The 18,261-nt window shown below is 42.2% G+C and overlaps 2 protein-coding genes across 7 annotated transcripts in view; both read right to left on the bottom strand.

Moving 5' to 3' along the window:
• LOC139464043 (thrombospondin type-1 domain-containing protein 7A-like) overlaps window positions 1-18,261 on the bottom strand; it is a 402,501-nt gene that overhangs the window by 242,560 nt on the left and 141,680 nt on the right. For 4 of the 6 annotated variants that reach the window (XM_071245564.1, XM_071245563.1, XM_071245558.1 and 1 more), the window contains one exon: window positions 8,909-8,990. The exons of the other annotated variants lie outside the window; for them this stretch is intronic. The gene's annotated coding sequence lies outside the window, so the exon portion shown is untranslated. The remainder of the gene's footprint in view (window positions 1-8,908; window positions 8,991-18,261) is intronic. 6 annotated transcript variants of the gene reach the window in all.
• LOC139463652 (uncharacterized) lies at window positions 261-2,546 on the bottom strand. The gene has a single exon (XM_071244913.1). The coding sequence runs from the start codon at window positions 2,544-2,546 to the stop codon at window positions 261-263; it is 2,286 nt and encodes a 761-aa protein (XP_071101014.1).

Raw genomic sequence — 18,261 nt, 5'->3', positions numbered from 1 at the left:
CCGACCGCCCCTGCAAGAATTTATGACCAAGAAATTAGGTGTCCCTGTCAAAAATGCCAGGTGTCCACTCTTGTAGAGCAAATGGATGTAAAAAAAGATATGGATTCAAATACTGTAAGGATTCATTATGTAAGTTTAAAGAAAGCTTAGTAATGAGCCAAGAAGGTCTGAAACAAAAGGTTTGGAGGGGGAGGGAGACATGCAAGGCTGTATGTACAGAGAAGCACTGGCAAGCAAACATTTACAAACTTTACTGTTGATCATGTTGAGCAGTACACCACATTGCCTGTCTGACACGAGATGTACCTGGCTTGGGTAGGTATAGGGGTGAGATGTACATGGCTGGGGTAGGGAGGGGTGAGATGTACATGGCTGGGGTAGGGAGGTGTGAAATGTACATGGCTGGGGTAGGGAGGGGTGAGATGTACATGGCTGGGGTAGGGAGGTGTGAAATGTACATGGCTGGGGTAGGGAGGGGTGAGATGTACCTGGCTGGTGTAGGGAGGGGTGAGATGTACCTGGCTAGGGTAGAGAGGGGTGAGATGTACCTGGCTGGTGCAGGGAGGTGTGAAATGTACATGGCTGGGGTAGGGAGGGGTGAGATGTACCTGGCTGGTGTAGGGAGGGGTGAGATGTACATGGCTGGGGGAGGTAGGTGTGAAATGTACATGGCTGGGGTAGGGAGGGGTGAGATGTACCTGGCTGGGGTAGGGAGGTGTGAAATGTACATGGCTGGGGTAGGGAGGGGTGAAATGTACATGGCTGGGGTAGGTGGTAGGGGGGTGGGGTGAGATGTACCTGGCTGGTGTAGGGAGGTGTGAAATGTACATGGCTGGGGTAGGGAGGGGTGAGATGTACCTGGCTGGTGTAGGGAGGGGTGAGATGTACATGGCTGGGGTAGGGAGGTGTGAAATGTACATGGCTGGGGTAGGTGGTAGGGGGGTGGGGTGAGATGTACCTGGCTGGTGTAGGGAGGTGTGAAATGTACATGGCTGGGGTAGGGAGGGGTGAGATGTACCTGGCTGGTGTAGGGAGGGGTGAGATGTACATGGCTGGGGTAGGGAGGTGTGAAATGTACATGGCTGGGGTAGGTGGTAGGGGGGTGGGGTGAGATGTACCTGGCTGGGGTAGGGAGGTGTGAAATGTACATGGCTGGGGTAGGGAGGGGTGAGATGTACCTGGCTGGTGTAGGGAGGGGTGAGATGTACATGGCTGGGGTAGGGAGGTGTGAAATGTACATGGCTGGGGTAGGGAGGTGTGAAATGTACATGGCTGGAGTAGGGAGGTGTGAAATGTACCTGGCTGGGGTAGGGAGGGGTGAGATGTACCTGGCTGGGGTAGGGAGGGGTGAGATGTACCTGGCTAGGGTAGGTAGGGAGGGGTGAGATGTACCTGGCTGGGGTAGGGAGGGGTGAGATGTACCTGGCTGGGGTAGGGAGGGGTGAGATGTACATGGCTGGTGTAGGGAGGGTTGAGATGTACCTGGCTTGGGTAGGTATAGGGGTGAGATGTACATGGCTGGGGTAGGGAGGGGTGAGATGTACCTGGCTGGGGTAGAGAGGTGTGAGATGTACCTGGATGGGGAAGGGAGGGGTGAGATGTACCTGGCTGGGGTAGGGAGGGGTGAGATGTACATGGCTGGGGTAGGGAGGTGTGAAATGTACCTGGCTGGGGTAGGGAGGGTTGAGATGTACCTGGCTGGGGTAGGGAGGGGTGAGATGTACATGGCTGGGGTAGGGAGGGGTGAGATGTACCTGGCTGGGGTAGAGAGGTGTGAGATGTACCTGGCTGGGGTAGGGAGGGGTGAGATGTACCTGGCTGGTGTAGGAAGGGGTGAGATGTACATGGCTGGGGTAGGGAGGGGTGAGATGTACCTGGCTGGTGTAGGGAGGGGTGAGATGTACATGGCTGGGGTAGGGAGGAGTGAGATGTACATGGGTGGAGTGGGGATGTGGGTGTGGCAGGGTGAGATGTACATGGGGAGGGGGTGAGATGTACATGGATGAAGTATGGGTGTGGGTGTGGGTGTGGGTGTGTGAGATGTACATGGGGAGGGGGTAGGGAGGGAGTGAGATGTACATGGATGGAGTGGGGATGTGGGTGTGGGTGTGTGTGTGTGGGTGTGAGATGTACATGGGGAGGGGGGTGAGATGTACATGGGGAGGGGGGTGAGATGTACATGGGGAGGGGGGTGAGATGTACATGGGGAGGGGGTGAGATGTGCCTGGGGAGGGGGGTGAGATGTACATGGGGAGGGGGTGAGATGTGCATGGGGAGGGGGGTGAGATGTACATGGGGAGGGGGGTGAGATGTGCATGGGGAGGGGGGTGAGATGTGCATGGGGAGGGGGGTGAGATGTACATGGGCAGGGGGGTGAGATGTACATTGGGAGGGGGGTGAGATGTGCATGGGGAGGGGGGTGAGATGTGCATGGGGAGGGGGGTGAGATGTACATGGGGAGGGGGTGAGATGTACATGGAGAGGGGGTGAGATGTGCATGGGGAAGGGGGTGAGATGTACATCGGGAGGGGGGGTGAGATGTGCATGGATGAGAGCTGTGAATCAATCAAAGGAGGGGTAGGGGGAAATAGGTTCAAAGCTGCATCGAGTTATTCACCTGCTTCTTAAAGTTCCTATCATCAACATTCCCCATGAGTCTAAAGGCCTGAAATGACCCCCTGACAAGCTGACCATTAGTACTTGCAACTAAACACCCAATTTCCTGATTAGTTTCCTCATGTTCACAGCTGGCAGGCATTCAGTATTGGGTTTTCCCTGTTCCGAGGTCAGCTCTCAGGAGGGACTACTGCATGTGTAGCTGTTCCCTGGGGGCAGGTGAAGGACAACTGCATGTGTAGCTGTTCCCTGGGGGCAGGTGAAGGACAACTGCATGTGTAGCTGTTCCCTGGGGGCAGGTGAAGGACAACTGCATGTGTAGCTGTTCCCTGGGGGCAGGTCTTTCAGGAGGGACTACTGCATGTGTAGCTGTTCCCTGGGGGCAGGTGAAGGACAACTGCATGTGTAGCTGTTCCCTGGGGGCAGGTGAAGGACAACTGCATGTGTAGCTGTTCCCTGGGGGCAGGTCTTTCAGGAGGGACTACTGCATGTGTAGCTGTTCCCTGGGGGCAGGTGAAGGACAACTGCATGTGTAGCTGTTCCCTGGGGGCAGGTAAGGAATTACTGCATGTGTAGCTGTTCCCTTGGGAAGTGAATAACTCTGTAACATTTTGAGTGGATTAAATGCCTTATTACAATATAAAAGTAGTGCTAGTAGGCAGTGAGTTAAATTGGATAAAAATATGATTTTAAAATTTTAATATTGTTTTAAAACAATATTTTGTTTATATCATGGTCGTCAATTTCATGTATGAGGAAATCTGAAAGCACCACAGATCAAGGACTTTTATGACTGTTGTGAAACTAATGAGAAAATATAGGGACAATGATCAAGGCCAACCTGGTATTGAAACCCACAACTAAGGGAGGCCACTCTCCACAGCGAGATGCATCTCCATCCCAAGGCCACCTTTGCCCCCAAATAACAATAATATGGTGCAGACATCAACAGCAAATCGCATATGGATAAATGAAATATTGATGCTACAAATACCACAATAATAATCACATATCAAGAAAATAACGGAAAGCAAATGTGCCAATAATCCTCTAAGCATGGGATGGGAGGTAGAGACAATAAACACATGGTCCGAGATCGGGAAAACAAGATGGCTGGTGATACATCATCTGAAAGCAATGGCTCCTGAATATGACCTTCATTCATGCCTGATGTCTTGTGGGGCTGGTAGTTAGCTGCTGGGTAATTTGTCCCCATGGTAGCTATTAATCATGACCAACCATGTTTTGGATGTGTGATGAAAGTACAGTCTTGAGGTTGATGGTGAGGTCAGACATCATGTCAGACATACAGCCATGGTCTCTCGTACAGACCCCAGAGCATATACTTAATAAAACAATCACCCCATTCGATTCTCTTCCCCTTCTCAACTCTAGTAGCCAATTGTCACCCCCTTCTCAACTCTATGAGCCTACTGTAACCCCTTCTCAACTCTAGTAGCCTATTGCCATCCCCATCTCAACTCTAGTAGCCTATTGGCATCCCCTTCTCAACTCTAGTAGCCTATTGGTATTCCCTTCTCAACTCTAGTAGCCTATTGGTATTCCCTTCTCAACTCTAGTAGCCTATTGGCATCCCCTTCTCAACTCTAGTAGCCTATTGGCATCTCCTTCTCAACTCTAGTAGCCTATTGTCATCTCCTTCTCAGCTCTAGTAGCCTATTAGCATCTCCTTCTCAACTCTAGTAGCCTATTGTCATCTCCTTCTCAACTCTAGTAGCCTATTGGCATCTCCTTCTTAACTCTAGTAGCCTATTGGCATCTCCTTCTCAACTCTAGTAGCCTACTGGCATCCCCTTCTCAACTCTAACAGCCTATTGGCATCCCCTTCTCAGCTCTAGTAGCCTATTAGCATCTCCTTCTCAACTCTAGTAGCCTATTGTCATCTCCTTCTCAACTCTAGTAGCCTATTGGCATCTCCTTCTCAGCTCTAGTAGCCTATTGGCATCCCCTTCTCAACTCTAGCAGCCTATACTCATCTCCTTCTCAGCTCTAACAGCCTATTGGCATCTCCTTCTCAGCTCTAACAGCCTATTGGCATCTCCTTCTCAACTCTAGTAGCCTATTGGCATCCCCTTCTCAACTCTAGCAGCCCTTACTCATCTCCTTCTCAACTCTAGCAGCCTGTACTCATCTCCTTCTCAACTCTAGTAGCCTATTGGCATCCCCTTCTCAACTCTAGTAGCCTATTGGCATCCCCTTCTCAACTCTTGCAGCCTATACTTGTCCCTTTCTCAACTCTAGTAGCCTATTGGCTTCCCCTTCTCAACTCTAGTAGCCTATTCTCAACTCTTCTCAACTCTAGTAGCCTATTGGCATCCCCTTCTCAACTCTAGCAGCCTATACTTGTCCCCTTTTCAACTCTAGCAGCCACATCTACTTAATGTGTGTCTGGCTATTCAGAACTTCAGTAAGCCCTACATCTGTGCAATCTCAAACAAGACAGCAGACGGTAATTAAGATAAATAATTAAACCACCTTACTGACTTCTCAATAAATGATATTGCTGACAGATTCATGGAGTGAGTGAGTGTATACTAGAAATACCACTCTAAACTGGATATGTTGTAGAGTTCAATCCACTAACTCAGGTATTGTACTGATATAATCTAGGCAATTTACATAATCAGGACAAATCTACTGTGATCTGAACCCATTAGCAGCAGATCCTGGGATTGGTAAGGGAGGTAACACTGCACAGCAAATTGTGGTGCCAGAGGCCACATGTGTGCGCCCCTCCACCAAACCTTTTAGAGCAGTACAGTAGCTATAGTTTATGTAAAGGTTCATATATTTCTTATATACAAATGGCAATATAAAAAACAACAACAATTTAATAAACTCTCATTTGAATTAAGGGATAATATTAGAATTTAGAAATGTTGAAAGATAGAAATTACAAAAGCTTCACATACAGTAAATATTCTTTGAAAAGCTAAAAATGTGATGCGTATTCTTTATCCGGATAACTTCCAGATTAGGTCACACCAGTCATATCATGAATATATGCCATAAACACACATGTTTCCTGAATAAATATGTGGTTATGGCAGAACAATGGTTTTCAATTAACACCGCATTCAGGCTCACCATCCTATTAGCACTGCTAGGAATGCCTGCTGTTGTTTTAGAGGACGTACATCACAAAATACATAAAGTCAAACATACCAGTCAACATATTTTCCTCAAAATCCCATTCCTCCTAAGATTGCACGAGTCTCCTTTACTGCGCTACTGGCATGCATTGACCAGACTGACCGACTAACCATGCAAGCAGCTTCCACTGTTCCACAAAATGGGTTCATTGCCTTCTACTTGCCATGCACCAGTTAAAATAGGTAATAGGTACAACAAACCTTATCTACAACTGGTACTATTCTTATGACTTTCTTATGATTGTGGTAGCAATAATGTGCCATGAAATTGCTTCTGTCACTAAACCACAACCCCGGTAATATCCTGTGAACACTAGCAGACGGAGAGGGCCAGATGTATCTCCACGACCACCATAAAGTGTCACAGTCCAGTTATGCAGAACTAGGTCATGTGATAACTAATGGTCATGTGATAACTGATGGTTATGTGATAACTGATAGTTTATGTGATAACTGATGGTCATGTGATAACTGATAGCTTATGTGATAGCTGATAGTTTATGTGATAACTGATGGTCATGTGACAACTGATGGTCATGTGACAACTCATGGTCATGTGACAACTGATGGTCATGTGACAACTGATGGTCGTGTGACAACTGATGGTCATGTGATAACTGATGGTCATGTCACAACTGATGGTCATTTGATAACTGATGGTTATGTGATAAATGATGGGTAATGTGATAACTGATGGACATGTGATAACTGAAGGTTATGTGATAATTTATTTAAGTGATGATTTGAAATGTTACCAAAATGGGACTTCACTCATAATTTCAGTCACTGGTTTAACTGGTCCAGAGTGGATTGTTTAGTCCATGGTGACATTGCTGGAATATTGGTGACTACCTACAGCCCTTGTTTCTTTAACAACAATGGTTTAGTTTGTTTGTTGTTTTACGCCGCACTCATCAACATTCCAGCTGAACAACATTCCAGCTGAACAACAACGACCAAGACCACAAGGCAGTGACAACTTTTGCTAATTTCACCAGCTCCTGTCATCACTAAGTGGATTTGTTGCAAAGGACTGTGTTCATTTATGACATTTCTGTTTTGACCTGGATATTCTGGTATGCATTTTAAAGACACAAAATTGAAACAAATGGCAGATTTCAATCAATTAAATAATTCCTTGAAATGATGAAAATATTACATAAAATGTCAACCTTACTTGAATTGTAAAGAATAGGAATCAATATTTTGATGATAATAGAAATTATTGGATTTGCAACCCTCGCACGTGTTTGGCTAAGTAATGGCTGATGTCCATCTTGACTTCTTTATATAACCGCAACCTTGTCATGGAAACATTTAAAGAAAGACTGGTGGAAAGAATTAAATTACTAAAATCATGTCTCTTTCAAAAAGGCTTTGATTATAAATCTAATAATTGATTCATAGTGGCTTCAAACACATTCACATCAATATCTCAATTGATTTTCTTTGGCTGCTATCTTATTGCAAATCACATCACATGTTGTCACCACCAGGGCAATGCCCTTAATGCATAAAATAACTGTACAATCTATGAAGATAATATTTCTAAATTATTTAAAGATAAGAATACTGAAGGTTGTAGCAGAGAAGTTCCTGCACTAATCTATCAATACTATGGCCGACTGCATGCAATGACTAGGTCATGATAACAACACAATAATGATTCCACTTTTGGTCAAGTTCACAATTATTCCTCGTGTGTCAGAGCATTAATCAAGCCAGCGAGGCAGCTTCAGTGGATTCCTCGGGGAATACCAACTGCTACTACAGTGTTCGCAACTTGTCCACAACGCTACAGCCAGGATCAAAAAGCTATTCAATTTCTGTCAGCCATGCTCTCATCGAGTCAATAAAACTTGTTAGCTTTACATACACAAAACATGTGTTTCCTAATTGGGTAACAACTGTCTGGGTCCTCTGGGTTAATATCTGAAAGAATAAACACAACTGGAAGACGATTACATTGGATCCATTTAGAAATTCTGGTGATCAAGTTTTATTACTTGGATACCAAGAAATAAACATGATCAATGCAGCTGGCCATGTTGTCAGAATAGTCATTTAATTCCAAATGAGTAAAATAAGTTGTTATTAGTTGTAAGTTTCACATCATATACTTTGAAAATATTTTCCTAACAACTGATCATGTTTTTTCTTCACCTTATTTCAAGTTAATCTGATCAATGCCATGGCTCATGGCAATAATTCTTAGTAGCTACTATTCATTATATGAATACTATTTACATTGAAAATATTTTCCTGGCAACTGATCATGTATTATATTCACCATATTTAAGATAATCTGATCAGTGCTATAGCTGATGGCAATAATTCTTAATTTTACAAATTAATAAAATATAAGAAGTTGACTTCACCTCTTGGTACTATTTTCCATGCATATACATCGTGTAAATGGACTGCTTCACAACTTGGCCATATTCATACTGTATGTCAGGCCTCACTCCCAGTGTACAGGGAGCCAGGTAAGCACACAGAATTGTGTTACACATGGAGGCTTCATTAGGCACAGACAGACCAGATGCCCAGCAACAATAAATATATAAAACTGAATAATAATATGTACAACGACTCATGTACTGGAACATCCAGCTCGGCCATGATGGGACTCAGGTTGTGATATAAACAGCTCAATACACCTACACCACCTGATTCGTCAAAATCAGCAAGCAGGAATCATACCACCGCATATGTTATATTTCGAAATATTCAGATGGGGAAATGTTTGCAGTTAAATAAAAGTGGCAGATTTACACATATATGAGCAAAACCTGTTGACAAATATTCCATTTTAGTCCAGATACCAAAAATAATTAGAGGTGTTGAAAAACAGCAAAAAACTTTGAGACTACTAAGAAATTGTTTCTGATATTTCAATCAACACAAGTTGTATTTCTGTCTATGCTCGACTACTGGCAGAAGAAGGCCCAGCACGAGGTAGACTCCGTAGACACTCTCTATGGGAGCATACAGCTTGTATCACTGTTCACAGAGAACCACTGGTGCCAGCACCGGCTCACACTGTCATCAGCCTCAAGTCAGTCTCGCAATTTGAAATCAAAGAGTTCAATGACAAAGTATTGAATAATAATTCCTACCTTTTTGTTTGTAGGTCTGACTAAATCCGTATTTGTGTATACTCCTGCTGCGGTATTTCCTTAGCTGGCATGCTGGACCAGCCTGTAACACATAACATACAGGCAGAGTTACTCTCACAGCTGACTGCAATCACTGTGCCATAGCTACTGTATGCATGTGTGGGATACCGTACTGTCTCTTGTGTAGGTGTCTGTGTCATAGCTACTGTATGGATGTGTGGGATACCGTACTGTCTCTTGTGTAGGTGTCTGTGTCATAGCTACTGAATGCATGTGTGGGATACCGTACTGTCTCTTGTGTAGGTGTCTGTGTCATAGCTACTGTATGCATGTGTGGGATACCGTACTGTCTCTTGTGTAGGTGTCTGTGTCATAGCTACTGTATGCATGTGTGGGATACTGTACTGTCTCTAGTGTAGGTGTCTATGTCATAGCTACTGTATGCATGTGTGGGATACCGTACTGTCTCTAGTGTAGGTGTCTGTGTCATAGCTACTGTATGCATGTGTGGGATACTGTACTGTCTCTAGTGTAGGTGTCTATGTCATAGCTACTGTATGCATGTGTGGGATACCGTACTGTCTCTTGTGTAGGTGTCTATGTCATAGCTACTGTATGCATGTGTAGGATACCATACTGTCTCTTGTGTAGGTGTCTGTGTCATAGCTACTGTATGGATGTGTGGGATACCGTACTGTCTCTAGTGTAGGTGTCTGTGTCATAGCTACTGTATGCATGTGTAGGATACCGTACTGTCTCTAGTGTAGGTGCCTGTGTCATAGCTACTGTATGGATGTGTGGGATACCGTACTGTCTCTAGTGTAGGTGTCTGTGCCATAGCTACTGTATGCATGTGTGGGATACCATACTGTCTCTTGTGTAGGTGTCTGTGTAATAGCTTCTGTATGGATGTGTGGGATACCGTACTGTCTCTAGTGTAGGTGTCTGTGTCATAGCTACTGTATGCATGTGTAGGATACCGTACTGTCTCTAGTGTAGGTGTCTATGTCATAGCTACTGTATGGATGTGTGGGATACCGTACTGTCTCTTGTGTAGGTGTCTGTGTCATAGCTACTGTATGCATGTGTGGGATACCGTACTGTCTCTTGTGTAGGTGTCTATGTCATAGCTACTGTATGCATGAGTGGGATACCATACTGTCTCTTGTGTAGGTGTCTGTGTCATAGCTTCTGTATGGATGTGTGGGATACCGTACTGTCTCTAGTGTAGGTGTCTGTCATAGCTACTGTATGGATGTGTGGGATACCGTACTGTCTCTAGTGTAGGTGTCTGTCATAGCTACTGTATGCATGTTTGGGATACCGTACTGTCTCTAGTGTAGGTGTCTGTCATAGCTACTGTATGCATGTGTGGGATACCGTACTGTCTCTAGTGTAGGTGTCTGTCATAGCTACTGTATGCATGTGTGGGATACCATACTGTCTCTAGTGTAGGTGTCTATGTCATAGCTACTGTATGCATGAGTGGGATACCATACTGTCTCTTGTGTAGGTGTCTATGTCATAGCTACTGTATGGATGTGTGGGATACCGTACTGTCTCTAGTGTAGGTGTCTGTGTCATAGCTACTGTATGCATGTGTGGAATACCGTACTGTCTCTTGTGTAGGTGTCTGTCATAGCTACTGTATGCATGTTTTGGATACCGTACTGTCTCTAGTGTAGGTGTCTGTCATAGCTACTGTATGCATGTTTGGGATACCGTACTGTCTCTAGTGTAGGTGCCTGCCATAGCTACTGTATGGATGTGTGGGATACCGTACTGTCTCTAGTGTAGGTGTCTGTGTCATAGCTAAAGTATGGATGTGTTGGATACCGTACTGTCTCTAGTGTAGATGTAGGTGTCATAGCTACTGTATGCATGTGTGGGATACCGTACTGTCTCTAGTGTAGGTGCCTGTCATAGCTACTGTATGCATGTGTGGGATACCGTACTGTCTCTAGTGTAGGTGCCTGTGCCATAGCTACTGTATGCATGTGTGGGATACCATACTGTCTCTAGTGTAGGTGTCTATGTCATAGCTACTGTATGCATGTGTGGGATACCGTACTGTCTCTTGTGTAGGTGTCTGTCATAGCTACTGTATGGATGTGTGGGATACCGTACTGTCTCTAGTGTAGGTGTTGGACACCGTACTGTCTCTAGTGTAGGTGTCTGTCATAGCTACTGAAGACATGTGTTGGATACCGTACTGTCTCTAGTGTAGGTGCCTGTCATAGCTACTGTATGCATGTGTGGGATACCGTACTGTCTCTAGTGTAGGTGCCTGTGCCATAGCTACTGTATGCATGTGTGGGATACCATACTGTCTCTAGTGTAGGTGTCTATGTCATAGCTACTGTATGCATGTGTGGGATACCGTACTGTCTCTTGTGTAGGTGTCTGTCATAGCTACTGTATGGATGTGTGGGATACCGTACTGTCTCTAGTGTAGGTGTGGGATACCGTACTGTCTCTAGTGTAGGTGTCTGTCATAGCTACTGTATGCATGTTTGGGATACCGTACTGTCTCTAGTGTAGGTGTCTGTCATAGCTACTGAAGACATGTGTTGGATACCGTACTGTCTCTAGTGTGATAAATTGTTCTGTACAAGACAGTTGATTAGTATTTTCATATCCAATCTAATGTGTGGCAAGCTTTTTCTTCAACACATAATATCAAAACATGAAATAAAGAAGTTATCAAAACATATGGAATTTTTTATCAATTCTCATTTCACAACAGGTCTGAAACAAAATCAGACTTGGATAATTGCACAAGAAATGACAGAAGAAGAGTCATTACACACAAAAATATACCGACAAATTACAGTGTTAATTCGTTCACAAGAACTTCCCCACAAATGACACTCAGCCTGAGTTTGTCCTCTGCAGCAAAGACTACGCTATAAGTCCTATAACAACCTGCTCCACACGTGATTAGTGAGGGTGAAGATGGGAGAGGCTGGCCGGAATCCAGGAACATGATCACAACCAGATAGTAGCGTACTGACCACATATATCATACTAAGAGCCCCATACACAGATGAGAGCTCTTCACCGTATACTGTCATGCATAGACAGTGGCAGGAAAATAGTAGGATTCAAATGAGGAACAACAGATGGTTAATAATGGAATGTCAGTGCATTAAAAACACATTATTTACCAAGTTTCTGCCATAGTTAACGCCATGTTATGTATAGACTAACCGATAACAAATTACTTTTCACATCAGCATGCACTGGTAACTTGATTTATCCAGGTTTGTAAATGCAGCAATGGTCGCAGATGTTAAGGTTGGCAAAACCAGTTATTACACTTCTCCAGTGTCAGGCTTTCCATGTCAAATAATCAGACATGTGTGCTAAAACAATAGAGATCAATATGGCGTGACAGACTATCTTCCTCTAACAGTACACCACAGCTTGTGATGGCAGGGATAGCCTGATTCTGTTTTGATGCATATTGTTGAAATAATTCTAAAAACCACACTTCAAATTTTCCTTCCCTTTCCAACCTTTGTAATTGGAAATGAAAAGAAGCAGATATTTCACAGTTACTTGTTTGAAAAGAATTGCCAGTCAGAAATTGAAATCGAGGTTTTGATTTGTTTTAGTTTGTTTTTTTAAATCTTAAGAGAGCCTATTGAATCTTCCTCAGGCCCAATTAAACACCTATACAACTTAAAGTCTTTAAAAAAAGTGGAGTTTTGCATTGTGTGGTTCAAAGAGCATCATACGACTCTTGCTCAGAAGTTGTTTGATCAAGGTTACAAGGTCTCAGTAAAGCTTTCAAAAAGTTTTATGGGAGACATGTGGAGGACATTTCCAAATTTGACGCAACAGTCACAAAAATTATATCCAATGTAATTTCATATTTTGAGTTGGACTGTATGTTCTCATATTTTTTTCAGGTTAGTTTCCTTGCCTTTGCATGTATTTGTGATGGGTGCCACTGGTGAGGCAGGATAAGCTCACCTTTTCGCAAACACCTGGCATCATCACTATTTGATAGTGATTCATAAACACATGCTCATGATATAGTCAGAATCTTACTATCGATGCTGCGTTTTGTCACTTTAATCTAAAACATGTGCTATACAGTGACAGATACTTTTGTCTTTGTGCACACATGAAAAGGTTATCGTCTTTTTGTACTATTGTATTTAAAGATAAGTTATCTGAATCTTAAACTTGAAATGTGCAGTTGCTTGTTTGTAATGTGTTTGTAATGGATTAATCTGTATAAAAGCCTTTGAAAACGGTTCTCTGTATTTTTTTGGCGCGTGTTAATAAATAAGATCAACTGGTGCACTTTACAAAATGATAACAACTCAGCAAGTTGATTTACTTAAATCATTCATCAGCCTTCATGTTGATGTTGCTTTTTGTTTGAAAGCAGACAGTTTGTTTCCAGTTTATTAGAAAAGGCCAACTCAGTATTATCGAATCTCTCCTTTAAGCAGCAACTGAATGTGCACTAATGCAATTGCTCCTGCGAGTTGCAAGGTGTGAGGGAAGACGTAGGGGTGTAGTGTGTTGGACGTGAGATTATGATAACACTTTAATGTGTTGTATGTTTGCTGATGAGGTGGTGTGAATACTTGAATACATAACTCTCAAGGTTCTAAAACATAACTCCCGATGTTGTTACACATTTAAGGATTGACTGTGTATTTCCTTTGGTTCATTCAGGTATGAATCGAAAAACAGTGTGCAAACTGTATGAATCCGTGAAGCACTAAACACTTGCAGGGCATAACCTCATATAAGTGACTGTAATTGGGATTCTTCAACATTCGGTAGTGATGACAGTAGTCTGCTTCGTGGGAGTGGCTTAATCTTTTTTACATTCATTGGGAAATGACTGCAATAACATGTGACCAGTTTAGCTAATCAGAATGCAGGAATTTCAGTTAACACAACTAAAATGCAAATATAACTCTATACCTCATTTACCTATGATCGTGGGTTCGAATCCCGGTTCACCCTGATTATGTTTCTAGGTTTGTCAGCACCATACAATTGCTCCTGGGTTTCACCAAAGTGGTAAACATCTAAGACCCTCATCACATTAATCCCACATTAAGCTGACACACTGTGATATAACTGGAATACTGTTAAAAGCAGCGTTAAACCCAACTCACTCACTCACTCTATAATTAATACACAACTATCTCTATTTTAATACATAACTCTCTGTATTTAATACACAACTATTTATATTTTAATACATAACTCTCCCTATTTTAATACACAACTCTCTATATTTAATACACAACTATCTCTATTTTAATACATAACCCTCTCTATTTTAATACATAACTGTCTATATTTTAATACATAACTCTAACATAATACTATATATTACTATATGTTTGTAATTTGTTTTATCTACAGTCTATTATAACCCACACTGGCATGTGTTTGTTCAGATTAATCATATAAATACATAAGTACTGCAGGATTTTGTAGTTTGTGCTTAAGCAATAGTTGAGTGGTAATATATCACATTATCATACGTCCATGTCAAAATGATGAGATCTGATTGGTCCTTGTGATCTTTATAAAATACTATGTATACCGCCTTGGAGGGAAATAAATTTCTCAGTGGGAGAATAAATCTCTTATACCCCGCCATGAACAAGACAGACTGCACATGGACTTCTGAGAGGGAGAATGAATCCCTTACACCCCGCTTCAAAGCAAAAGGCTGAGTCAATGGAAATCACATGGCATGGCATCAGGTCAATGGATGTGCTGTTTTCTTTCTAAGCTTGAATTTGTTTTATTCTTTTACAATGTCACATTAAAACAAATCAGTACCACAAATTCTTGTCTTGTCCATCCAATGAATGTCACCATATGCATATTTGCATCGGACATCTGTAAATTATTATCTTTTTTTTTTTTCAAAATATTATTCTAGAATATATACTTTTTTCTAAGTATTATTCCAGAATACAGCTTTTCAATTCAATAACAAAATACAATGTTACATTCATAAGGAAACTGCAATACTGTTAAAAGCAGCGTTAAACCCAACTCACTCACTCACTACTATAAGCCATTTCCTTAAATACAAGCAGTACCTTCATTCAATGCAATATTTGAAATAAAACATATTGCCATACTGCCATCAGGAACCACAGACTTCAGAAGTCTGGCCCTGACTAAACTCTTCACGCCCTACTTTATAAAACAGCAACTTACTGTGACACATAACTCTGCAGGTAAATGTACTGCAGACCATAATTACCTGTACAAATCTGAAACTACGGCCCGACACAAGATCTACCTGCCACGGGCCTACAGGCAGGCTCTTATTTCCAACTCTGATTCTGTGTATCATCTGTCAAGCTGTGTATTATCTTTCACATGTTCGGGCCAGTATTAATTAGATCCCTTTAAGTGTTAATCTTATTGATATTCTTTAATGATTAATTGTTACAAATGATTTCGTGTTTGTATAGCACCTATGTGAGTAATAGTGTCTGTCATTTTGTTACATATGTGGCATAAAGGGGAGCTTTGAATGAAATCAATATTGTTTATTCTTGTGGTTCATAAAAATCTTTTAGCAAAGTAGCAGGTGCCTGTCCAGGATTCGAACCCACACTGCCAGAGTGAGGCACCTAATCTCCAGCACACAAAGTCAGGATTCTAACCCACTCAGCCACCGAGGCTTCCACAAAAATGAAAGTCTGACAACGATACCCAAGATCATGTACTTTGAGTACCCCTCTGACAAGTGTAAATTGGCACGGCTCCCATGGCTGAAAGCTAGGAATACACAGTGCCATTCAGAAAGTGGTCAAATGTAACAAATGTTATGTTTGGGATAACACGTCCGGACTCAACCCCCAAAAGTATGAGAATCTGTACTTCACTATGAAAGTGTCATTCCAAATATAACATTTGTGAAACATAAACGCATAGCAGGCACTTTCCGTGCTTTTCATATTAATGAATTACAGCTACATTATTGAATTACAACTGTATTCGTCACTTACAACTATATTCATGAATTACAGCCATATCGTGAGCTACAGCCATATCATGAAGTACAGCCATATCATGAGTTACAGCCATATCATGAAGTACAGCCATATGCTGAATTACAGCCATATCATAAAGTACAGCCATATCATGAGTAAAAACTACATTCATGATTTAAAACTATATTCATGATTCGATGTTCATGAATTTCTGCTGTATTCAGGATTTTGTATAAAATCAAACTGAAACACACAAGTCCTCATTAAACACAAACACAAATACTGCTCTCTGTGGTAGAGCTGTGGACACATTGAACAGTTGCCGTACCATCAACTGCATTGTCGGAACATGAGGGAAGTACTCTCGCAAAGTATCAATATTCTTTGAAGACAGCAGATATTTCTGGTACAGAGGAATCTCATCACGTTTATATGTTCATCAGCTAAATGATGATATATATGGCCATCAAGAAACACGGACAGCAGGGACCTGGCCGTGCCAACAGCCTGGTGCTGGCATCCACTGTGAGCTGGTGCTTCTCCTAGAGCTTCCACAGCACCCACCCTCCAACACATGAATGAACTTCTGTGAATAAATCTCAGGTTTTATCTCCTACAACATATATTGTCCTGACTTATTTCAGTGGTGAAATAATTTTGTAGAGGACTTATCACTGCTCAAGGCTATATCTTCTATATATATCTGGATGGTGGGGTAGGCTAGTGGTTGAAGATTTTGCTTGTCAAGCCGAAGGCCTGGGTTTGATTTCTCATATGGGTACAATGTGTGAATCCCATTTCTGGTGTCCTCCACTGGATATGGCTGGATTATTGCTAAAGGGTAAATCTGTACTCACTCACTAACTCAGTCTACACTCACTCACTCACTCACTCAGTCTTCACTCACTCACTCACTCACTCACTCAGTCTTCACTCACTCACTCACTCACTCAGTTACTCAGTCTTCACTCACTCACTCACTCACTCAGCTTACACTCACTCACTCAGTCTTCACTCACTCACTCACTCAGTCTTCACTCACTCACTCACTCACTCAGCTTACACTCACTCACTCAGCTTACACTCACTCACTCAGTTACTCAGTCTTCACTCACTCACTCACTCAGTCACTCACTCAGTCTTCACTCACTCACTCACTCTGTCTACACTCACTCACTCACTCAGTCTACACCCACTCAGTCTACACCCACTCTCTCATTTACCCTACACTCGATCACTCACTAAGTCAGTCAGTCTACACTCACTAACTCAGTCTACTTCTTTTGGGAGAATATTGCATCAATCTACAGACAATCTGTCTGATAAACAGTAACTCATGAATTTCAACAGTAGACTAATAGTTAGCAAGAACATCTGTTTACAAGGCAAGTTAGATACACATTGAAGGTATAATCCTGAAATATGTATCATGCATGAGACTGCTACTAATTTGGAAGGCATCCAATAACTTCAAACTATTTTATCAGAATAAATAAATACTGTGGGTAGAGAAACAAAACAAAGTGCGCCTGGAACTGATCTGCACCATGTTCAAGATAAGCCAGTGCTGCTATTAAATGTCAAAAATATGGAAATTCAGGATTGAATTGATGTTTACTCTCATAAGAAATCACCATTTTTATAAATTTTCAAACTGAAACCTCCAACATCAAAATTCAAAAGCTGTTGTTTCATCTTCCAACTAATTTCATGTTTATCAGTCTTTTGTGATATTGAGATGTAGCCAAATCCATACTTTTCCTGGAAGCCATACAAAATCTTTCATTGGAACACAAACTATATATACTGTTTGATAAATGTACCATGGCCCAATGTCTTCCATATGAAATCATCACAAACATCTTATCAGTTTTAAATGCTAACTATTGTCATCATCACATATTCAGGGTGTTATAGGAAAATGCAGTCCTGCACCATGACCGTGGAATATATTTATTTTATGAAAAATTAATAATCTAGATATGCATACAAAAGCAAGTCTAGCCAGCTCAAGCTAGCTCTATTCCACATTAGCATGCATAGGGATTTTTTTTATTTTTAGAGTCAACGCCAGTGTGGTTGGCGACCGTTGTTTATGTTTAGCGGCAGACTGCCTAGGTAGTGGGAGAGTTACCTCCCTGGGTTTGTTTCGTTCTCTCTTCACATGTTGTTTGGCCATTACTGAGAAGTAAAGCTACAAGTATATTGGAATACCTGTGTTGGGTTGTGAATTGCGAGGGTCCAAACTGGCGTGGTGGCAGCGGTGGGATAGATACTGTTCCCCAAAGGACTGAACCACCTACCCTTCCCATCGTTCCCCCAGTGCTAAATGAACCATACCATGACCAAGACATT

Source organism: Haliotis cracherodii, unplaced genomic scaffold, assembly GCF_022045235.1.
Source record: "Haliotis cracherodii isolate W230 unplaced genomic scaffold, xgHalCrac1.p SCAF_16, whole genome shotgun sequence".
Classification (NCBI taxonomy): Eukaryota; Metazoa; Mollusca; class Gastropoda; order Lepetellida; family Haliotidae; genus Haliotis; species Haliotis cracherodii.
Note: the sequence above shows the minus strand (reverse complement) of the source record. Positions and strands in the feature narration are given on the sequence as shown.